General features: G+C 47.2%; 1 protein-coding gene across 1 annotated transcript in view; it reads right to left on the reverse strand.

Annotated features, from left to right (window-relative positions):
• LOC147666252 (phosphatidylinositol 3,4,5-trisphosphate 5-phosphatase 2-like) overlaps window positions 1–24,375 on the reverse strand; it is a 420,611-nt gene that overhangs the window by 252,436 nt on the left and 143,800 nt on the right. The window contains exons 8-10 of the mRNA XM_086949195.1: window positions 21,081–21,194; window positions 19,175–19,289; window positions 6,591–6,697 (exon numbers count right to left, since the gene is read on the reverse strand). Of these exons, the coding sequence (XP_086805321.1) occupies window positions 6,591–6,697; window positions 19,175–19,289; window positions 21,081–21,194 (336 nt within the window). The remainder of the gene's footprint in view (window positions 1–6,590; window positions 6,698–19,174; window positions 19,290–21,080; window positions 21,195–24,375) is intronic.

Below are 24,375 nucleotides of genomic sequence, written 5' to 3' on the forward strand. Positions count from 1 at the left end.
GACCACCCTCAGAGGCACTCTCATCTACAGACCCCCGGGACCACGCACACAATTCAGCAAAGACATCGCCGACTTCATCAGCCCGCACGCCCTCCCCTCCGCTAACTACATCCTCCTCGGGGACCTCAACTTCCACCTGGAGAACAACAACGACCGCAACACCACCACCCTGCTGGACAACCTCGCCACCCTCGGTCTCAAACAGCTGGTGACCACCCCCACCCACTACGCCGGACACACACTCGACCCCATCTTCTCCTCCAGCAAGGACATCGCCTTCAGCCACGCCACCAGACTCCACTGGACGGACCACAGCTGCGTCCACTTCAGCTACAGAAAGAACATGATCCACTACCACCATCAACAGGCTGCACGCAGAAGCTGGAACAAGATTACAGCCGACCAGCTTGCCGCATCCCTGAGCCAGGACCCCCGCGCCAGCTCAGCGAACCCCAGCCAGGCCGCCAACAACCTCACAAAGTGGATCAGCAACTGCGCAGACGACCTCGCCCCACTGAGGACCCCGCCCAGCAGACCCGGCAGTAAGAAAGCACCATGGTTCACCGACGAACTCAAGAGCTCCAAGAAGAACTGCCGAGCCCTCGAGAGAGCCTGGCGCAGAGACAAATCACCAGACAACATGACCACCCTCAAGCTCGCCACTCGAAAACACCACCAACTGATCCACACCACCAAGAAAACCGCATTCAAGGAACGACTGGACAACAACGCCCACAACAGCAAGGAACTCTTCAACATCGTCAAAGAGCTCTCCAACCCCAGCGCTGGAAACAACGACATCACCCCATCACAAGACCTCGGCAACTCCCTCGCCTCCTACTTCCACAACAAGATCGCGGAAATTCACAACAGCTTCAGCACACAGCCGACGCACCCCACAACAGCACCTGCACCCCCCACCACCACCCTCCGTGCCTGGACCCCGATCAACACTGAAGAAACCCTACGCACAATGAACTCCATCCACTCCGGATCCCCAAACGACCCCTGCCCTCACCACGTCTTCAACAAGGTTGACTCCGTCATCGCACCCCACCTGCGAGACATCATCAACACCTCCTTCGACACCGCTACCTTCCCGGAGAGTTGGAAGCATGCCGAACTCAGCGCTCTACTGAAAAAACCATCAGCGGACCCCACCGAACTCAAAAACTACCGCCACATCTCACTCCTCCCGTTTCCGGCCAAAGTCATCGAGAAGACCGTCAACAAGCAGCTGGCCGCCTTCCTCGAGACGAATGGTTCCCTCGACCGCTCGCAGTCTGGCTTCCAGGCCAACCACAGCACAGAGACCGCCCTCATCGCAGCCACTGATGACATCCGAGCCCTGCTCGACAACGGGGAAACAGCGGCCCTCATCCTACTGGACCTCTCCGTGGCATTCGACACTGTCTGCCACCGCACCCTAGTGCAGCGCCTCTGCAGCGTCGGAATCCAAGAGCAGGCACTAGATTGGATCATCTCCTTCCTCGCCAGAAGGACACAGAGAGTCCGCCTCCCCCCGTTCAGATCAGAAGCCACCGAAGTCATCTGCGGCGTTCCTCAAGGCTCCTCGCTCAGCCCCACCCTCTTCAATGTCTACATCAGCCCCCTGGCGGCCATCGCACGCCAACACAACCTCAACATCATCTCCTACGCCGACGACACCCAGCTGATCCTCTCCCTCACCAACAACCCCGGCACTGCCAGAGCCAACCTACACGAAGGGATGAAAGACGTAGCCGAGTGGATGAGGAACAGCCGCCTGAAAGTGAACTCAGACAAGACGGAAGTCCTCATCCTAGGATCGTCGCCCTCCGCCTGGGACGACTCCTGGTGGCCCCCCGCCCTGGGCAACGCACCCAAACCAACAGACCATGCACACAACCTGGGCTTCATCCTGGACTCCTCCCTCTCCATGACCAGACAAGTCAACGCCGTCTCCTCGTCATGCTTCAACATCCTTCGCATGCTACGGAAGATCTTCCGGTGGATCCCCACCGAGACCAGGAAGACGGTCACCAAGGCCCTCGTCACCAGCCGACTGGACTACGGCAACTCCCTCTACGCCGGAACCACTGCTAAACTCCAGAAGAGACTCCAGCGGATCCAGAACGCCTCAGCAAGACTCATCCTGGACATCCCTCAACACAGCCACATCTCCGGACACCTGAGAGACCTGCACTGGCTCCCGGTCAACAAGAGAATCACGTTCCGACTCCTCACCCACGCACACAAAGCCCTACACAACCAAGGCCCAAGATACCTCAACGACCGCCTCAACTACTACACTCCCACACGCCAGCTTCGATCGACCATCCCCGCCCTCGCCGCCGTCCCCCGCATCCGCAGAGCCACCGCAGGAGGAAGGTCCTTCTCCTACCTGGCCGCCAAGACATGGAACTCCCTCCCCACCCACCTCTGCTTGACCCAAGACCATCTCGCCTTCAGGAAGCAGCTCAAGACCTGGCTGTTCGAGCAGTAGCGGACCCCCCTTCCCAAGCGCCTTGAGACCCTCCGGGTGAGTAGCGTGCTATATAAATGCATTAATTGATTGATTGATTGATTGGGAATGATAGAGCAACGGGGAAAGAAGGGGATGGGGCAGAGGGAAAGATGGAGGGAAGACATAGCGACAGGAGGAGAGAGTGAGTGTGAGAGGGGAGGCGAGAGGGAGACAGGAGAGAAAGACAAAGACAATAGGGAATAAGAGAAAGGGGAAGACAGGGAAAAGAAGAAGGGAGCAAGAGAGAAAAAAAATATATAGAACAAGCATTTGCAATGCAATAGCTCTCAGATTTGTGAGGGTTTCTGGCGGGGGGGACGAGGTGTTCGGGCAAGATTTTAAAACACAACCGGGTGAGTGAGTTTGTGGTAATTCGGGCAGCCGCGCATAACAAAAGAATTAAGCGGCTGCCGTTCCCGAACCAGAAGGTGCCTCGCATACATCTTAAAAGCTTTGCAGGAAAGTCAAGTCTGCAGTAGGACAAAATAACAAGTAATAAGTCCATCCTCATGGGAGGTTACAAATACAGACAAGGTGTTACTAAGGAGGGACTATTAAGCCTATTAACGAACCAAAAGCAACCATTTAGAAAGGACAGCCACAGGAGCCAATTGAAAAGATGGGCGGAGAGTGGGCGGAGCTTCAAGTCCATGCCTGAGTACAGCATGTCTTGCAGAGCAGCGCATGAGCTGCCCAGGCACAACCTAAAAGGCAGAGATGGAAGCAAGAGAATGAGAGTGGGAGAGAGAGAAGGGGAGACAGGGACAAGAAAGAGAGTCAAAGATAAGATAGAGAGGAAAACACAGCGATGGACCCATGTGGATGGAAGGAAGCCAGTTGAGCCTGCATCCTTAAAACATGGAGTAATGCTGTGCCCTCAACATACAAGCGGTCATTTTAGTACACAAAAATCCCTAAAACCATGCTTTCATGGCATGGGCAGCAAAAAAACGATGGATTTCGGCCCAGATCTCTGTACTGTGGTGAATGTATGACATTGTTCTGCATTCTGTCCATCAACTGTTCTGTTTACAGAAGTGGAACCAGAGTAAGAGTCATCGTGGTATCACAGAAATTATCTCCAAAGTTCTTTTGACGCAATCAATCAATCAATCAATGACATTTATAGAGCGCACTACCTACCCGTAGGGTCTCAAGGCGCTTGGGGGGGGGGGGGGGGGTGCCGTTACTGCTCGAACAGCCAGGTCTTCAGCTTCTTCCTGAAGGAGAGGTGGTCTTGGGTCAGGCGCAGGTCGGCCGGGAGGGAGTTCCAGGTCTTGGCGGCCAGGTAGGAGAAGGACCTTCCTCCTGTTGTCGCTCTACGGATGCGTGGGACGGCGGCGAGGGCGTGGCTGGCTGATCGGAGGTGGCGTTTGGGAGCGTAGAAGTTGATTCGGTTGTTGAGGTAGCTCGGGCCTTGGTCGTGAAGGGCTTTGTGTGCGTGGGTGAGGAGCCGGAAGGTGATTCTCTTGTTGACAGGGAGCCAGTGCAGGTCTCTCAGGTGTCCGGAGATGTGGCTGTTCCGTGGGATGTCGAGGATGAGTCTGGCTGAGGCTTTCCGGATCCGCTGGAGTCTCTTCTGGAGCTTGGCGGTGGTTCCGGCGTAGAGGGCGTTGCCGTAGTCCAGTCGGCTGGTGACGAGGGCCTGGGTGACGGTCTTCCTGGTCTCCGTGGGGATCCACCAGAAGATTTTCCGAAGCATGCGCAGGATGTTGAAGCACGACGAGGAGACGGCGTTGACTTGCCTGGTCATGGAGAGGGAGGAGTCCAGGATGAAGCCCAGGTTGCGTGCGTGGTTCGTTGGTTTGGGTGCGGTGCCCAGGGCGGGGGGCCACCAGGAGTCGTCCCAGGCGGAGGGCGAGGAGCCTAGGATGAGGACCTTCGTCTTGTCTGAGTTCAGCTTCAGGCGGCTCGTCGTCATCCACTCGGCTACCTCTTTCATCCCTTCGTGCAGGTTGGCTCTGGCGGTGGCGGGGTCATTGGTCAGGGAGAGGATCAGCTGGGTGTCGTCGGCGTAGGAGATTATGTTGAGGTTGTGTTGGCGTGCGATGGCCGCAAGGGGGCTCATGTAGACGTTGAAGAGTGTAGGGCTCAGCGAGGATCCTTGAGGGACGCCGCAGATGACTTCGGTGGCCTCTGACTTGTACGGTGGTAGGCGGACTCTCTGTGTTCTTCTGTCGAGGAAGGAGACGATCCAGGGCCAAGAGTAAGCAATTCCAGCTAATACTGTCAAATGTCTTTTACTAAGCTAAGAGTTCCCCCTCTGATTTTTTTAGGAAAACCTATTGGCAAGATGTTAAGTAGTTGTCTGATATTGTTACAGTTTTACCTTTCCCTTAGTGAAACACAATTGTATTACATCACGTTGAAAGTTTGGGTTTGATTGTTTTGAGAGCAGTTGTAATTGTAATTTTGATTTGTAGCGTGCATTATCACCCAAAGGTCTCTAAGCGCTGTCGGAGGGCGAACCTGAACTGGGTGGAGAGATAGGGTGGGGGGGGCTGCTTAGGCCGTGCCCCATGCTTCCAGGAAGAGCATGGTTTTAAGCTTCTTCCTGAAAGGGAGGAGATTTGCTTCCTTGCGGAGGCTCACTGGCAGACTGTTCCAGACCAATGGAATGGCGGTTGAGAACGCTCGCCCTCCCATGGAGGGCAGTTTGAAGAGCGGGCAGGCCAGAAGAGTGGTCTCTGATGACCGCAATATCCTACTGGGAGTGTAGGGGACAATGCGGTTCTTGATGTAACTTTGCTCTTGGCCGTACAAGGTTTTGTGTGTGATGCAGAGACCCTTAAATTTAATTCTCTGCCTGATTGAGAGCCAATGGAGATTGCGTAGTAAGGGTGTGGCGTGGGCCCGTCTTCGTGTTTTGAAAATTAGTCTGGATGCGTCGTTCATGACGATTTGTAGTCTGGTCAACAATTGTTGAGGGAGGCCAGCATACAAAGAATTGCCATAGTCCAGACGCGACAGGATCATTGCTGAGACCGCCCGTCTGAGCGTAGCAAAGGTAAGGAGTGGAGACAATTACCGCAGTTGTCTCAGGATGCCAACACAGGTTCCCACGACTGCCGAGACTTGCTGTGTCATAGATAGTTTGGCATCAATTCTTATTCCCAGGCTTTTCACGGCCACTGCCGGTTCAGGAAAAGGCCTGAGCTCTTTTGGCCAGAAAAGGTTGTTCAATGGACTGGAAGCTAAGGTAACCGCCAGTACCTCTGTTTTATCAGGGTTTATTTTTAGTGAGTTGGCAGACATCCAATTGACCGTGAATTTTAAGATGCTTTGCATTCTTACATATGCTGTTGAAGAGCTGTCAATTTGGATAATAATTTGAGTGCCATCAGCGTAGTTGTAAATCCGGCACTCCATCTGGTTCAGTGCGGCGATAAAAGGCTGTAGATAAGCATTAAAGAGGACTCCCCATGAAAGAACAACTGGGTTGGATATCAAATCTGCCAGCTGGACTCTCTGAGAGTGTTTTTGTAGACAGGAGGTGAGCCAGGCAAGGGCTGTGCCCTGAATGCCAAGATCCCCCAACCGCGACAAATGTTGGTCATGATTGACCGTATCAAATGCAGCGGAGGTCTAGCAGCACCAGGGCACAGGGCATTTTTTTGTCTGCCCTGAGTCTCAGTTCATCCAGCACGGAGAGCAGGGCCAGTTCCGTGCTGCGATGAGCCCTGAAACCATCTTGATTGGGTTCCAAGAGATGATTATCTTCAAGATGACAGGAGAGAGAAGGAAGAACATGCTGTTCAAGTACTTTGGCCAAGAAAGGTAGCTGCGAGATATAGTTATGCAGTGATGCAGTTATATATGGAGCTATGGGTGTTACATTGCTTGGTTTGTTTTTAATAATATAAATGCAGATTCTTGCTACAACTGATGTGCTTCAGAGTGCTTCACAACAGGGGAGAGAGAACTTTATCGCACCTAGTATTGCGTGTGATCAATATGGCACCACTAATAATTGTGATCCCTGCGTAAACAGGTGTTTGTGCCCAGATGACCATTAACTAATCACTTATAATCAGGCCCTGAAAGCAGGACTGGACCCGGTGTACCCATAAAACGACTCACTGACCTTGGCGTTCTGGAAGAAGAAGTCGCGGGTCAAGCTCTTCTGCTGCTCGCGGCCATACACAAGCTTCACCCTGCTCTGCTCGCTCTGGAACTTAATCAACTGCAGAACTGCAAGTGGGAATCAACACATGACTAGTTAGTTGTACCTTCATGGAAGAAACCATGTGCATGAACAATTCTGTAGACAATGTAAAGTAAAAGTAAAATGACTAAAAATGAGTCGGATTCTCTATAGTGTCCGCAGTACCTTCTAGGCACTTGCATTTTGGGGAGTTAATCCAAAGAATGAAGGCTAGTGTAGTCCACGGCTCGTTAGTAGCTATCATATCTCTTTTAAAAACTAGGGAAGGCTCTATTCACCCACTGATTCAGTGCCCTTTAGACTGAGGGCCTGATTCACAAAGATTCTGCTGTGAGTAGGTGTGACTTACGCTTGTAGTACTCATGACTCACTTCCGCGTTCCATGAGCCGTATTAGAGAAGGGGCCCTGGGGCACAACAGGAGTGTGTGCATACTTTGCGCACCTCTAGGTCACTTTGGTATTACAAAAAGGGCCTCATGCCCTTGTGCGCCCCCTTCTGTAATAGTGAAAGCACTGACGCGCGTGTAGCGTCAGCATTACCTCGAGAGGGCATTCCCACATTAGCATGGGGTGTGGCCTCATGCAAATGAGGGGATTCCTTTGCCTTTATGCCCACACCACATTATGGACATGGGAACAAAGGCAAAGCAGCCATCAGGTGGCACACTGTCAGACAAAGGGGGTACCATGGACCCCACAAACATCCACCTGCAAGCGGGTGCACCCACTCACTGAACTCACCTGCAAGGGGATCTCTGTTCCCTCTCTAAAGTGCAGGCGGGTTGCCATCTCCACAGTAAAGCAGCCGCTCCATATTTCCCTGATTCCGCTGCCTCCAGGGAAGCCAGAGCCTATACCTGCTCTGTGGGCAGCACATGCATTGTAATTCGGCGTATTGTTCATGTTTGCACCCGGCGCCATTGTCTAATGGTGCGCCGCGGCCAATCATGATCAGTGTTCCTGATATATAATACGGTCCAGGTGTATGGCACGAGTACTCCAGACTTAATCCTGGTATGCAAGATTGCCACTAGGGCAGCTATCTTTACTGTTTTTAATGGGTGAATATGTTTAATGGGTTTGCCCTTAACATTGTAGAAGTAAGCCCATCGTCTGGTGTATCGTAGCTGGAAGCAACTTTGGAATAATACATTTTTTTACTGCTCAATTTAGAGATCCCAGCAAGCTAGGCAGGCAGTTTGGCAAACGTGTTCCTCCCGAATCAGTGTTACCACTTTGGGCAATAATGTATGCCTGGATGGCTGCCATGTTGTGGCAGGGGCAACTACGTATGCCTGGATCTCCATCATGTTGTGACAGGGGCAATAACGTATGCCTGGATGGCCGCCATGTTGTGACAGGGGCAATAACGTATGCCTGGATGGCCACCATGTTGTGACAGGGGCAATAACGTATGCCTGGATGGCCACCATGTTGTGGCAGGGGTAATAATGTATGCCTGGATTGCCACCATGTTGAGGCTGCCCAACTTGCATGTTTTTGTTCTGCAGAACAATCTCCAGAAGTCGGGGGTTCTTTCTGTAGATCAAAAAAGAAATGCTCCTGATGCATATGGAGTTTCCTCCATATGTGGGTGCAGGTCACTTGCTCACTGGGCGCAGGTCACTTGCTCACTGGGCGCAGGTCACTTGCTCACTGGGCGCAGGTCACTTGCTCACTGGGCGCAGGTCACTTGCTCACTGGGTGCAGGTCACTTGCCCACTGGGTGCAGGTCACTTGCCCACTGGGTACAGGTCACTTTCCCACTGGGTGCAGGTCACTTATTATTATTTATTTATTTATGAAGCTTGTAGAGCGCACGGCTACCCCCAACGGGGGTGTCCCGGCGCTGAGACTGTAAGCTAGAAAAGGGAGTTGTACCTATGCAGATGAAAATAGCCACGTCTTGAGACAGCTACGAAAGAGTGCTTCAGAGGGAGCAAATCTGAGATCTAAAGGGAGGCTGTTCCATAGTTTGGCCGTGATGACTGCAAAGGCTCTGCCGCCCATTCTCGAGCGACGGAACCGCGGGACAACAATGAGACGTAGATTGTTGGATCGTAAGGATCTGACTCAGTGGGATAGTACTAGTCTCTTTCGTAAATAGTCCGGTCCTGTCCCATTAAGGGCCCGAAATGCAAGAGTAAGCATCTTGAACTTGATGCGGCTGGCGATTGGGAGCCAGTGAAGCTCCTTGCGATAAGCAGAAACCGGATGCCGGGAGGGGATATTGCCAATCAGCCTCGCCGCCGCGTTCTGAACGATCTGTAAGCGTTCAATTTGGTATTGGGGGGCCCCGGCGTAGAGGCTGTTGGCATAATCCAAGTGTGAAGTAATTAAGGCCTGTGTGACCGTTCTACGAGCATCCAAAGGCAAAAAAGGAAAAATCTTTCTCATCATCCGCAGTTTCCCAAAACAGGCTGCAGTAACCTTATTTATTTGAGGGCTACACAAGAGAGCATCGTCAAACTGAAAACCCAGATTGCGAGCCGTGTGAACAGGAATGGGGGGAGGATTGAGTACAATCGGCCACCACAAGGTAGAGGGTATAGTAGTTTTTTGATTAAAAAACAAGACCTCCGTCTTGTCAGTGTTGAGTCGAAGATGGTTAGAAGCCATCCAGGAGCATATTTCGCCCAGACAGTGGCGAAAACTGGCGAGGCTGGAGTCAGAGTGATCTCTAAAAGAAAACATTAGCTGTGTATCATCAGCATAAGAGATCACTCTGACCCCACATGACTCAACCACCTTAGCCAAAGGGGCCAGATAAACATTGAAAAACAATAGGCTCAAAGCGGAGCCCTGCGGAACTCCACAGACAAGTGGTTTGCACTCAGATTGGAAAGGTCTAAGAAGAACCCTCTGCGTTCGTCCTTGGAGAAAGGAGCTAATCCACGACAGGGCGGAACCGCCTAGTCCAGTCTGCTCCAATCGATCTAAAAGTATCCTGTGGGGCACCGTATCAAAAGCGGCGGATAGGTCGAGGAGGACCAACATGGCCTCCTCTCCCCTATCCACACATTCTCGAATGGTCTCAGAAACTTCCAAAAGCGCTGTTTCCGTACTGAAGCCTGTGCGGAAACCTGATTGGGAATCATGGAGTAAGGAATTGGTCTCCAGATATTCCGCGAGCTGGAGTTGAACGGCCTTTTCTAAGACCTTCGCTGGTTTAGGAAGGAGGGAGATGGGGCGGTAATTGCAAAATTGCGTGGGGTCCGCATCTGTCTTCTTCAAGATGGGAACTAACATGGCTTCCTTCCAAGCAGTAGGAAATTGGCCTAGATGTAGTGAGGCATTCCAGATAGAAGTGAGTGGCTCTATCAAAAGGGGAGCAAGGTCACTCATAACCTTAGGGGGGGCCGGATCTAGGGGAGAACCCGATTTGCACTGTAAAAGCAATTTAAGTGCAAAGTCTGAGGTAAGGTCCTTGAAAGCTACCAGGGATGGTACGGTATCATTCCTGTTTATGACAGGGGAAGGGGATTGTTCAGGTGCAGAGACTGATGGAAAGGAGGAGGAGATTTTCTCAATTTTATCTTGAAAAAAATCTGATAGGCCATTACATAGAGACTGACTGGAGAGGTTATTAGGTGTCATGGCCGGAGGCTTGACAAAGTCTTTGACAATATTAAACAGTGTTTTTGCCGAGTTATCTGCGTTTTTGATTTGAGAGGCAAAAAATTCTCTCATTGCAGACTTTTTTAGTTTAATCAATTTCTTTAAGGCCATTCTATAAATGCTTTTGCCTCTGGATCATAAGCTAGTCGCCAGCTGCGTTCTAATTTTTTGCAGCAGCTTTTTTCCTCACGCAGGGCTACAGAGAACCACGGGGCTGAGGGGCGGGATCTTGCAGACGAGACTGGTAGTGATGGAGCAATACCATCGATGGCAGACAGTAAGGCTGCGTTAAACTTAGTGACGCAGATGTCAATGTCTTCCATGTGAGGTTCCAGGGAGCACCGAAAGACAGGCTCTAAGGCAGTGCAAGTGACTTTATGCCATTTTCTCCTATGGTCCTTTCCCAGTTCCACCGGGTTCGGTGCTGGAGGCAACAGGATATCGAACGTGAGAAGATAATGGTCATACCAGGTGAGGGGAAGGGGAGGGTAAGTTGTAGTGCCCGGGAGATTTGAGAAGATTAGGTCCAAGGTATGGCCTGCAGAATGCGTCGGGCCTTGGATCAATTGCGTCAAACCAAGGCTCTGTAGGGTATCTAAAAATCGAATGGCCTGAGAGCATGCAGGATCTTCGACATGCAGATTGAAATTGCGATTCTCATATTTACATGACTAGAGAATCTGGATTTCATTAAAGACTCGGAGGCTGACATTATGCATACAACTTTTAATATGCAGATCCCAGCCGCATCACAATGGAAAGTTCCAAATAGAACAAAGGCAACAGCAAAAAGCCATGAGCCAACAAGATACAGCCTCTTTTAAATGAGGACAAGAAGATAAAGTTCAAAGTTCAAATGTAGAAGTAGAGCCTTCGGAACAAGGAGATCGTATAACTTGACTGGAGGAGGTCCAAAAAGAAATGAAACAGGACGTAGAAGGCGAAGTCCAAATCAGGCATTGTCTGAAAAGAAAAAGGTAATTAGACTCAAGGATCTCAAGAGACATCAGAAAGAACAAATTCAAAGGTCAAAAATTAAGATAACATCACAATACATAAGAATATATATACTAGTAAAAAAATATAGTAATAATAAATTGAATGCCTCGTGAGGAGGGAGGGAGGGATAATGTCAGCCTCCGAGTCTTTAATGAAATCCAGATTCTCTAGTCATGTAAATATGAGAATCGCAATTTCATCACAAGACCGGAGGCTACATTATGCATGTTGGAAGCTTCCTAGAACAGCATCAGACATGTGTTGGATGGGTTTACAATAATGACGAGCGAAAGTACCTGCATTGGACCAATCAGCAGCTTTCAAAATATCATCCAACTTACCTCCCGACCAAAGAGATTTGCTAGCCATAGCACCTCTCATGGAATGAGCTTGAAATATTGATAGATCAACTCCGGCTAGTTTCATAGCGATTTTAATCCATCTAGCAATGGAAGGGGAACTAATACCCTTATGAGGTTTAACAAAAGAGATAAGTAGTTGATTGACGCCAACTGGACGGAGTTCGGACATTCTAAGGTCATATTCTTTCATGCACTCGACAACACAGAGTTTAGGATGAAGATCGAAACGTGGATAAAATATGGAGTCAGACATGGTTTTGGTACGACTATGAATCTCAAATTTAACGCCAAAAATATTGTAAGAACGATAGGAAATATCCAGACAACGGATATCTGAGGATCTTCTGCAAGAAACTAGGCATAAAAGGGTAGCGAGTTTAATAGAAAGAAACTTCCTATTGAGGAGAGAATTAGAAGGCCAATTACTAAAGAGACGAAGAATCAAATTAACATCCCAAAGTATGTCATACTTGGGTCTAGGGGGTCTTTTGAGACGAATACTCTTCATGACCCTACAAATGATAACATTTTTCCCAATGGTTTTGCCATTCACGAGGGTATGTCCCGCAGAAATTGCGGACCTAAAGCAATTAATGGATCTATAACTAAGTCCTCTTTCAAATTGTTCGACTAGAAAATTGGTCACGTCAACAATAGGAGCCTCCAAGGGATCCAGGTCCCTTTCCATGCACCAACAAACCCACAGTTTCCAGATTCTATTGTATCTGTAATGTGTGCCTGGGGCCCAAGACTCCTTGAGGAGAACTGAAGCCGTGTCCGAAAGTCGTGAGATCTCGTTAGATCTCCTGACACTTTCCAAGCAAGAAGGGACAAAGTCTGATTGAGAATAAGGGGATGAATTCGACCGTCTGAATCTGTGAGAAGATCTTCCAGAGACGGGATTAAAAAAGGAATGCTGCAAGTTAGTTCCAGAGCAGTTGGAAACCAAGCTTGGGAGGGCCAGAAGGGAGTTATCAAAGTGAGGAGACATTGTTCTTGTCTCACCTTCTGGAGGACTCTCTGAATCATCGCAAAGGGGGGAAAGGCATATCCCCGGACATCCTTCCAGGGCTGGAGGAAGGAGTTGAATGCTTGAGCACCCGGGTCGGGCATCCAGCTGAAATAATCTGGAAGTTGGGAGGTGAGTCTGCTTGCAAAGAGATCCACCTCTAGAGGGCCCCAAATGTGGTTCAAAGTTCTGAAGACATGAGGGTTCAGCTTCCAATCGCTGAAATTCACAAGGAACCTGGAGTTCCAATCCGCGGATGAGTTGGCAGTGCCCGGAAGGTATTCTGCTTTTAGAGCAATCTTGTGCTCCAGGCAAAACATCCAAAGATTTTTTGCTAGATCCGAGAGGTCCGCAGATTTCGTGCCTCCTAGGCGATTGATATAAGCCACTGCCGACATGTTGTCCATTTTCAAAAGGACAGACCTTCCTTGAAGCGAATCTTTGAAGCTCATAAGAGCATAAAGTCCGGCCGTCAGTTCCAGATAGTTTATGTGGTGGAGAGATTCGTCCTGAGACCAAAGTCCTCCAGTGTTTACATCCGAGAGGCAAGCACCCCAACCGTGAAGGCTGGCGTCCGATTCTAGAACAAATTCCGGGGAAGAGCCAAAAATGGCCTTGCCGTTCCAAGCCTCCAGATTGTTTAGCCACCAAATCAATTCTGAACGAGAGTCTGAGTCCAGAGAAATCTGATCTCCGTACCAAAGTCCTGACCTCAGGGCTCTCGCTTTGACTCTCTGAAGAGCCCGATAATTGAGTGGTCCTGGAAAAATCGCTTGAATTGAAGAAGAGAGGAGACCTAGTAACCAGGCTAAGTCCCTGAGGGAGAGAGACTGTTTGCTCAGAGCATGTTTTATTTGCTTCTTTATTTTCGCGATTTTCTTCGAAGGAAGGAGGAGGAGACAACGGGTGGTATCGACCGAGAAGCCCAGGAATTCCAAGGATTTTGAGGGAGTCAAGTGAGACTTTTCCTTGTTTATGATGAAACCTAGACTTTCTATGAGTTTCATCGCAAAATCCAGGTCTCGAATTAAGTGTGACTTTTCTTGTGCCATAATTAGAATATCGTCTAGGTAGATAATTAGACGAACACCCCTTGATCTTAGGTGGGAAACAACGGCTCTCATCACTTTTGTGAAGCACCATGGTGCGGAAGAGAGACCAAATGGAAGAGCTTGAAATTGGTACAGTCGATCTTTCCAAAGAAATTGGAGAAAACGTTGATGGGTTTTGGCCATGGGGATAGTAAAATAGGCGTCCTTGAGGTCGAGTTTGGCTAACCAGTCCCCTTCTAGGAGCAGATCCCTCAGGAGGTGGATACCCTCCATTTTGAAATGCCTGTAGGAAATGAATCTGTTTACTTGGCGAAGGTTTATAACCGGCCTCCAACCCTTGTCTTTCTTTTTGACCAAAAAAAGGTTGCTGACAAAACCTATAAGATCCATAGGGACCTCTAAGATTGCACCTTTCTGAATCATTGAAGAGATTTCCTCTTCTATTATGTCTTGTTGTACCTGCGACATTGGAATACATTTTGGGAGAGAACGCTGAATAGGTTCTTGATCGAAATCTATCGTAAAACCCTTTACAGTGCTTAGAACCCAAGGATCCTGAGTGATGGATTCCCAATTTTTTACGAAATACTTCAGCCTCCCGCCCACCTTTGAAGGGAAAGAAAGGGAAGGTAGAGGGGAAGCACTCACCTGAGGGGTTGGTTTGGGTGTTTGACCCACGTGATCTGAATCCTCTGCCGCGTTGTCCTCTGCCTCTTTGGGGGTAGAATTGCGGGCTAGAATATTGATATTGTTGGTATTGTTGGTATTGAGGGTAGCCTCTGCCACCTCCACGAGATCTGAAATTGGGCCTCTGAGAGAAACGGCCGGAAGGTTGGCCGCGTCTTCCGGCCCTTCCAAAAAGGCCATTTCCAGTATTAAAAACCTTGCGCATGTTTTGTTGCGCTCTGTCTAAGGCAGTGAATGTAGAAACATACTTGCCGAGGGATTTAATTAAATCTTCTCCAAAGAGAAGTCCTTTTTGGCTATTAGAGGGCTCTTTATCAGCAAGATCGGCGAGTTTAGGGTTAATACGAGTGAGAACCACTCTACGCCTTTCAGCATTAATGCTTGTATTAGCATTTCCCAAAAGAATAATAGCTCTTTGGCTCCATCCTCTAATGAGCTCGGTATCAAGTTGGGTTCCTTCTAGATGGGACTCCTCTGCAGAGTCGAGGATTCTTGTGAGAGGGCCAAGGACGTCGAGAAGACAATTCTGACAGGTTTTAAAGGATTTTTCGATACCCTTCCTAGGGTCACGTCCCAATTTAAAAATTTGATCAAATCAGGATCAAGATTTGGGGTGTAACAGGTCTTATCCCCAACCGAGGGTCTGGAACATTCTGCTCTCAAGATGTTACGAGTTTCCCTCTCCAAGGGATATCTAATCCATTTTTTAACAAACTTGGAAACATGTTCTTGAGGATACCACTCAGAGCTTCGTGGATGTCTTAAGTTTTGAGGGGAAAGCATCTCCTCACCCAAAGGGTTACGTATAACATCTTTACTGGATGAGTCCGTATTATCTAGACCATCCCCAAAGTCATGGTCTTGGTCATTAAGATCAAGAACATATTCGTCTATAAATTCAGAGTCATCTGAGTCGCGATCGTCGTCGTAATGAGCATTTCTAAAATGTGTGTCGCTATGGGCACCGTTATTCTTTGTGCCGCCAAGGGCACCCAAATCAGTTGAGGTGCGAAGACCTCCCTCATTCCTTGAGGTACTAGGACCTCTAACCATAGATGAGGTGCTAAGACCTCCCATGCTCAGGTCAATATTATTACTCTTTTTTAGTCTTTTACCAGAGACTAAATTATTTTGCTGAATAGGACGTTTAGAATTCATTAGTGCAGGATGAGCCTCTTTGAGAGACGATCTCACTTTAAATGTGTCAGTGGTGACATCCTGACAAGGGGCAGAGGCCTCTTCAGAGCCAGAGCTAGACATTAGAATTAATAAATTAATAAATGACACCCACGAAGTAAAGGTTAATTTGAAATCGGGGTGAAAACAACTCGAAATGCAGAAATATCGTATTGAAACGCTAAGATATTGAGGATTTTAAAAACCATATGGTTAACAGGAGTAAACTGTCGCTTGCCGGTAAAGACGAGCGCTGTCAGGCGAGAGGGGTTCCCATAGAGATGCGCTAAAGCATGTGGACGCGTGCGGAATAGAGGAAATGCCCCTAGCAACCAAACGACGCGGCGTCGCTGTTGCTAAGGGTCATTCCTCAAAAGCGCCACAGCCTCGCGTTGCTGAGCGCGAGGGAAAAGCGGGGCAATAACGAAGAACGAAAACAAGATACTTACCCGTGAAATAGCGACGTATATCGCCAGAAAGGCAATCAGCAAGAAAGTAAGGGAAAACAATACTTACTTTGATGAATAACGATGTATATCGCCAAGGAAGACTTGCGAAGCGCAATTAACATAATACGACAAAAAACGCAAAACAGCACACAATCGCGTGGGGGGAGGGGGGGGTTGAGATGAGGGGAATTTCCATATATTGGAAATCAGTATTGGAAGGGGGTGTGGGATTAAGGGGGGAGGAAAGCACCACACCATAGAAAGAGACTCATGCTAAAGTCAAGAGAAAACCCCCAAATACTATAAATAATTAAATAAACTCTAAATAATCACTAAACAATCAATAGAGTACAAATGATAAGAGAGTATAAGATAAGACTTATCTGCTTGGGAGCCGCATTTAAAAGAGGCTGTATCTTGTTGGCTCATGGCTTTTTGCTGTTGCCTTTGTTCTATTTGGAACTTTCCATTGTGATGCGGCTGGGATCTGCATATTAAAAGTTGTATGCATAATGTAGCCTCCGGTCTTGTGATGAAATCACCTAGTACTATGAAGTGCGGGTGCTTGAGTGATAAGTCCGCTATAAGATGGACCAGCTGCTTTAATGAAGAGGCTGACGCCCTCGGTGGGTTATACACTAGAATGCCAGTCAAGAAGACCGCAGCGGAGTCTGAAATAGAAAAATACATGGCTTCAATCAGCCCAATATTTGTGAGTTTTTTAATAGTCAGTCGGAGGTGAGTTTTAAAAATAATGGATAGTCCGCCCCCTGTTTTGCCTTCTCGGTTGATACCCATGAAGCGATAATCAGGGGGGGTAGCTAAATAGATATCCGGGTTCGAGGTATCTTTTATCCAAGATTCAGTGAGGAACAATATGTCCCAATCGTGAGAGACCAGTATAGACCAGATTTCACTCGCATGACGGGGAAGAGATCGGCAGTTGACCAGTCCAGTCTTTAATATTCGTGGAGTACTCAAGGAGATAGTAAGTGGTGAGGTACGTTCACTCCAGGGAGGGATAGTCAGATTGCAATGTATACAATGAAAGGGGCGGCCGTCTAGGTTACTTGGTGGGCAGCGGGCAGATACTGCACAAGAACCAGACCCTAATTGTATGAGCTGTTCTCTGGTCCAGCTTATAAGGCCAGCGTTAATCAAATGGGCAGGGGGACTGGCCCTAGGCCCGGGCCAGGCGCGGACGAGCGCAGACGGGCTTGCCTTAGGCGCTCCCGCTGCGCCCGCCCGCTGCGCGGACGGGGAATCCGTTTATTTTTATACATAACGAGGGTGGCGCCACTGGGTGGCGGTCACTTGCCCACTAGGTGAAGCTCACTTGCTCAGTGGATGCAGGTCACTTGCTCACTGGGTGGTGGTAACTTGCCCACTGGGTACAGGTCACTTGCCCACTAGGTGCAAGTCACTTGCCCACTAGTGCTCCCCATCTCACCACATACTGAACTTTGCTGCATGCATTACAACCCTTGCAGATTTAGCTTCAACACATTGTTAGTCACTTCTGTGAAGTGATTTTAGGATCAGTTTCTGTTTAATATTTGCTACCTCTTAAGTGAACTTGTGACATTAAATAATATTAACGAAACAAACCGCATGGGAGGCGGAAGAGGCATTGAGCACCTGTGTAAACTTACACAAACATACTATGTCACACCCTGACAAAGAAACATCCCTGGACAGCCTTTCGCACAGCACAGAGTCTCTGCAAACTTCTCTGGGGCATGAACTAGGCAGGTTAAGAGCTTAGGCAGTCTCAAAGGTAATGAGAAATGAAATAGTTCAATTATTTGACTCTATTGGGGGTCATAATTCAGTGTGGGTGTTAGTGGAGTGGTACTTGATTTCGAACACACACCCTTTTTATTTGGTAAGTGAAGCACACAAGAACCCTTTCCAGCATGCTCATATTAAGGGATTTTCTGTAAAGAGATGTAATGGGGTGAGATAGAAACTAAAATATAGGAATGTATGACGTTACAATGCATACATTTACAATGCATGCCTTTACAACGCAGTATTTACATCGCAACATGCTTTACAACGTATTCTTTTACATCGCATGCCATTACATCGCATTTTCAGAAACGACCTTTACAACGCATTCCATTACATCGCATTATAACTTTACTACGCATACCATCACAATGCATGCCGTTACATTGCATTTAAGGTAAGTGTTGGATAGCATAGGGGTAATAATTACAATTCTAACTCCAGTGAGTGCAACAGTAAGGTAAGTGTCGGATAGTGTAAGGGTACTATGAGTTGTAATGGTATGTATTGTAATGACTTGCGATGTAATGCCTGCGTTGTAGTGACATGCGTTGTAATGACATGCGTTGTAGTGACATGCAATGTAATGGCTGCGTTGTAATGACATGCGATGTAAAGGATGTTGCGATGTAATGACTACTATGTAAAGGTAGTGCGATGTAATGACTGCGTTGTAAAGGTAGTGTGATGTAATGACTGCTATGTAAAGGTAGTGCGATGTAAGGACTGCGTTGTAAAGGTGGTGTGATGTAATGACTGCTATGTAAAGGTAGTGCGATGTAATGACTACTATGTAAAGGTAGTGTGATGTAATGACTGCGTTGTAAAGGTAGTGTGATGTAATGACTGCTATGTAAAGGTAGTGCGATGTAATGACTGCGTTATAAAGGTGGTGTGATGTAATGACTGCTGTGTAAAGGTAGTGCGATGTAATGACTGCGTTGTAAAGGTGGTGTGATGTAATGACTGCTATGTAAAGGTAGTGCGATGTAATGACTGCGTTGTAAAGGTGGTGTGATGTAATGACTGCTATGTAAAGGTAGTGCGATGTAATGACTGCGTTGTAAAGGTAGTGTGATGTAATGACTGCTATGTAAAGGTAGTGCGATGTAATGACTGCATTGTAAAGGTTATTTCCCATAATGTAGTAAAGAGAGTCCTCTGCTCAAAGACTGCATGAAAGGATGCACAGACTGTATCATGAGTTCACCAAGATTCATACTTATTCATCTTCATTGACACTCAAGGAGTAGTGGGTATACAGGAAAGTGGGAAGATTATCCTTCTTCAGCCAGCAGCAGGGTGCTTGACTGCACTAGGGCTGTTTGCAGTGACATTATCAAGCTCCCGCTCTCTTACTTTGTTCATGAGTGATGGTCTCTTCGGGGGATCCCATTCCTTTCTTGAAGATGGCCACCTGCCCCTTCTCCAGCTCCACCATCACTGTGGCCTTCTGTGTCTTACCCAGTCTGACCTGCAGTGAAAGAAGAACAAGGTCAACCCTGGGGTTTCCACAGAGAACTTTGGAAGAAGCCCAAGAGAGGGAGAGCCCGGACCAGCCCGGTGTACACTCACAGGTCTAGATTTGGAACCGGAGATTCCGCGGCTTAGCCGAATCATCCACACAAGTCACGTCCTGTGATGTAACCCAAGGAATATCTCTCTGGTGTCTCTTATGCCACATCTACGTACACCACTTGAGCACAACTACTAAATACCTTCAAAATGTGCCCAGATGGCAGATCCACTTCCAGCTTGACAACATATCAGACAACTCAACCACCGTCCGAGCCTGCTTGTACCATGAGCTCTCCAGAATGAGTGTTCTCTGCATAGACCTAGCCATAATGTAGGTTCTAGTCACAGAAACGAATCTGACACTCCATCCTTTAACTGGCCCATGGTCTTAGGAGCCCCTCTTCCAGCAGCTCAGAAACAAAGGAACCTGTGTAAACTCCTTGACTCTGAACTTTCACTTGCTTCAAACAAATGTGCCTCTATCCGACACCGATCACTGAGTGTGGCTCTCTAGATCTCTGGTCATGACATGCCTGGATTGCAGTAGCATCACTCACACTGGTCTCCCCAACACTCTCAGCGCCAGCCTACAAGAACCAGGGAGCCCGGCAGCAAGAGACTTCGATTAGACCAGAGGCCACGAATGAACGACATTGGACTCGGTGACTACCCACCGACAAGGCTTCGCTGTCGCCTCATTGACATTTTGTTGATGTTTGTTCTAGAGCATGCTCAGTGCTCTTTACAAAACTCCTAAATATATACATTTTGTGGAATTGTCTTGAGTTCCAAAGCTTGAAGAGGAGGACAGAGAAGGAATGGCTTCCAAGGAAGGTTGAGTGGAGTGATGCACAATAACCTGCAAGCGCTTGCTTGATCGGAGGCTGCATCCAGCACGGCGAGTCAAACTTATGCTAGAAGAAACTTAGCCCATTCCTCAGCGTGCCCAGTGAGTTATGCATAGTGCGTAAATAGTGATCCAGCGTGAAAGTGGAAGCCAATGAAGAGACAACATAGCTGGACAAGGTGGTCCGAGGGTTTCAGGTGATGAAGTCTGGCCCTTTAGTTTCGGATCTGTTGTGATTTCTTTCAGAGGACCATGGGTGTCGACAGTTATATATCTAGGTGAGCATACACAAGCAGCATTCACAAGCGCACAAGTAGCTTCAACTCATTGGAAAAAGCCTAGGTATGGAAAAATCTGTTGTAGGATTTTTAGGGTGTTTGTAGAAGGTTTTACTAAAAATTGTATCTGAGGTTCCATAGTGAGGTCCACATATTAGAGAATCTCTGGGTGTTTTACAGAATCTTTTGGAAGGTTGCCTGTCCTATATCTGCTGGCCAAGATGGGATCTCTTATTAGTATGTAGAAGGAGCCACAAGAAAACAGTTTTAGCACTAAATAATATCCTATCATACCTGACTCAGAAAACAGACTAATTTCTGGGGGAAAAAACATGACACCTCTTGGAGATGCTAAGTCAGTGAGATAACAAGGGGGTTAATGCACCCACTAAAGAGAAGTTAATATATGTAACTAGGAGGCTGGAGGTTACAGCCCCAGTGGGTCCAACCCATTCTTAGGTGGTCACTACACCGCCCACTAGTTAGTTGGATACTAGTTACATGTGTTCTTGTATTAGTGTGATGCATCTAGTTATTATTCATACATCACTTCAACCACTAGACAAAGATATTAAACAGATATATATGTAAACCCCTGTGTCTGCATCTGGGCTTTGCTCACCTCAAACTTGTGGCCATCACTGCTGGGGGTGTTCGGGGAGTGCACCGGGGAACCCGTCCCGGAGGTATTTGTCGAAGCCGCGTTAAGGACAGCTTCTTGTAAAGCTGTCAGAACCTGTAGAAAGAGAACCAGAGAGACTTGCAAAGTCACCAGATGCCATAGGACTTTAACAATAATATCATATCATAAATAATAAATGTAACTCCACCTGATTGTTAATTTAGTTATCATCAGTTGTTCCCTAAAGTAGTACAGCTATGGTGATTATAGAAATAAAGCAAAAATATTTTTTTAAGAACAGTTCCTCTGCAAAAGATACTAGTGTGTAATAGGTAGTTGGTGCCCTACAGATGACCCTGGGCATAACAACATTACTCACCTGTAATCCTCTGCACTCTCTTGCTATATACGTTTGGACCTGAATATTACAATGATTTTTAAAAGTCTTGCTTTTGCCTCAGGCATGCCGCCGTTGACTTGTGGCCATGTCTCCCTGGAATGTACTAACGCTGTTTGTGAGTCAGTAGCCTATTACCGACTCGCAAAATAGGGTTTGCGAGTCAGGATTAGGACCGGCATGCCAAGGGTGGCTCCTTCTAATAGTGTGTCGCAGGAAGATATACGATTATTTTGCAACTGGAATGTGGTCGCAAAACATTTGCAGTTTACCACCTACTTCAAATAGGTGGTAAGCCAGTCGCAAACAGGAAGAGGTCCCAAGGGGACCCCTTCCCCTTTGTGAATGGGAGCAAAAACGTTTTTAAGAGCAGGCAGTGATCCCAGACACCACTGCCAACCCTTAAAAAGTGAAACAGAAACGTTTAATTTTTCTTTTTGAAACACATCCCGTTTTCCTTTAAGGGAAACAGGTTGGAAAAGTTGCTTAAATTAAAAGCAAACATAGACATGGTGGTCTGCTGTCCCCAGCAGGCCACCATCCCTGTGTTATTGGCCATTCCCAATGGGTCGCAAATTGCAATACGCCTCATGAATATTGATGAGGCTGCTCCCTGGAGCGTGCGACCCGGTTAGTAAACACAAACAGTGTTGCACACGCAGATTGTGATTTCCTAATAGTGAATCCAAATATTCACTATTAGGAAATCGCAAATCCACGATTTCGTACATCTGGCCCTTACTGTAAGTGGAGAAGTGTGGCTCACCGGTTAGAGGAGGCAGTCCCTGATGCAGAGGTCAGACCCGGGACCAGGGTTTAATCCCCGACGTGGCAGGGCCTGAGTTGAAAAAATGTCCACGGACTCGATAATTCTCGCCTTGGTGCCTACTCGAATCATGGGTTCACACTCTGCAACTCTGGGCAATAGCTTGCTTAATCTCCACTACGGCCCCACCGCGATAGGATGCCTGGTCTTCACCTTGGGGATGCCCAGTAGGGGTAATCTCGCAGGGAATGCCAGGACGGGTTCCTAAAGCAAGTGCTTTGAGACTTTACGGTGAAAGGCGCTATATGATTTATTTATTTACGATTTACTGTAAACTCCTTCAAGATTTTGTGAATCACCAAAATGCATAAATCTGTGATTTCTAGATTTACTCATTTATTTTATCAATTACACCATGCAGCAAGATGCCAAGGCCAATGAGGTTTGCTTTGGGTTTCCAGCCTCTGAGTTCTATGGGATAGTTAAGCATTTGCAATGGGCAGTAGGTGAAAGGTGCAAATGGATCTGCAACACGTTTTCACAGTTTCTGCTCTCTGTACCCAGCTGGTGGTAGCACCGTTCGTAAAGTCCGAGAGAGGTAGTGGATTTTGTGCTTAACTCACAACTGAAGCTAGTGTAAAAACAAGCTTATTTTTACTCATTTTTCCCCCTACCACCTACCTCTAAATGTTCTAGAAAAAGTACATATCGGCTGATTTCCTCGATAAAGCTCCATGAGAGGTGCACAACATTCTTATTCTCAAATGCTTTAGATATGGGCGGATAGGACACACGTCAAATCAATACAGCTGATCACCGGAGAGAATAAATGTGTTCCCACCATCTGCTTCTAAAATACCCACAGATTAGTCATCAAGTCTGTAATAAAGTGTGCTGTGCTCATTCTGGAGTCCCAAACAGTCTACTTCTAAGATACAGGTAGATTACTAGTCAATTCCTATGATATAGAGTCGTAAACATTCTGCTTCAAAGATGCAACTAGATTAGTCTTCAAGTCCTATGAGATAGTGTGGCGTGCATATTCTGGAGTTGTAAACTGTCTACTTCTAAGATGCAGCTAGATTAGATTAGTAGTCGAGTGTCTTTGTACTATGGTAGTGATTTTATGTATTTGTATGTTTCACAAATGTATGCCTTCCTTTGTAATCCTCCCAATCTCCTGGTTCTATGGTCTGTGAGAACATGTTATTAATTAGAATAAGAGCTAACTTGAAATGATCTTAAATACCTCAATGTGGAAAATGCCTGATTTTTTTATGTATATATTAGGTTTATTAATCAGTTTATGTTTTATCTTTAGCCCTGAAGAAGTCTCGATTAAGAGACGAAACGTGTTGGCTAAAAGAAAATCAATTGTGCTTCTGGATTTTAATGCTTTGATTAAACAATAAAGAATACATTCCGATCATCAGTGGAGCCCGGACCTGTTCATTTTACCACTCTCTCTTTGGATTGATTTTATGTGAAAGGACTTGCATGTTAAAGAAATTCTTTTGATGGGTGCTGATTCCCAAAAAAATTGTTTCATTGTGTTTTGGGCTTTTGCTCAATAGGGAGTAAATAGGGTTGTACTCCCTGGTTTTCAAAGCACCATCACGATAATAGTCAAGCCACATATATTAATAGGTGCAGTTCTTTTGCCTCGACCCTTTGTATCATTTCTAGTCTTCAAGTCCTATGAGATAGTGTGGCGTGCATATTCTGGAGTTGTAAACTGTCTACTTCTAAAATGCAGCTAAATTAGATTAGTAGTCAAGTCCTATGTTATGGAGTCGTAAACATTCTACTGCTAAAATGCAGGTAGATTAGTGGTCAAGTACTATGTTATGGAGTCATAAACATTCTACTTCTAAAATGCAGCTAGATTAGATTAGTAGTCAAGTCCTATGTTATGGAGTCGTAAACATTCTACTGCTAAAATGCAGGTAGATTAGTAGTCAAGTCCTATGTTATGGAGTCGTAAACATTCTACTGCTAAAATGCAGGTAGATTAGTAGTCAAGTCCTATGTTATAGAGTCGTAAACATTCTACTGCTAAAATGCAGGTAGATTAGTAGTCAAGACCTATGTTATAGAGTCGTAAACATTCTACTGCTAAAATGCAGGTAGAT

This window comes from Lissotriton vulgaris, unplaced genomic scaffold (genome assembly GCF_964263255.1).
Source record: "Lissotriton vulgaris unplaced genomic scaffold, aLisVul1.2 SCAFFOLD_568, whole genome shotgun sequence".
Taxonomy (NCBI): Eukaryota; Metazoa; Chordata; class Amphibia; order Caudata; family Salamandridae; genus Lissotriton; species Lissotriton vulgaris.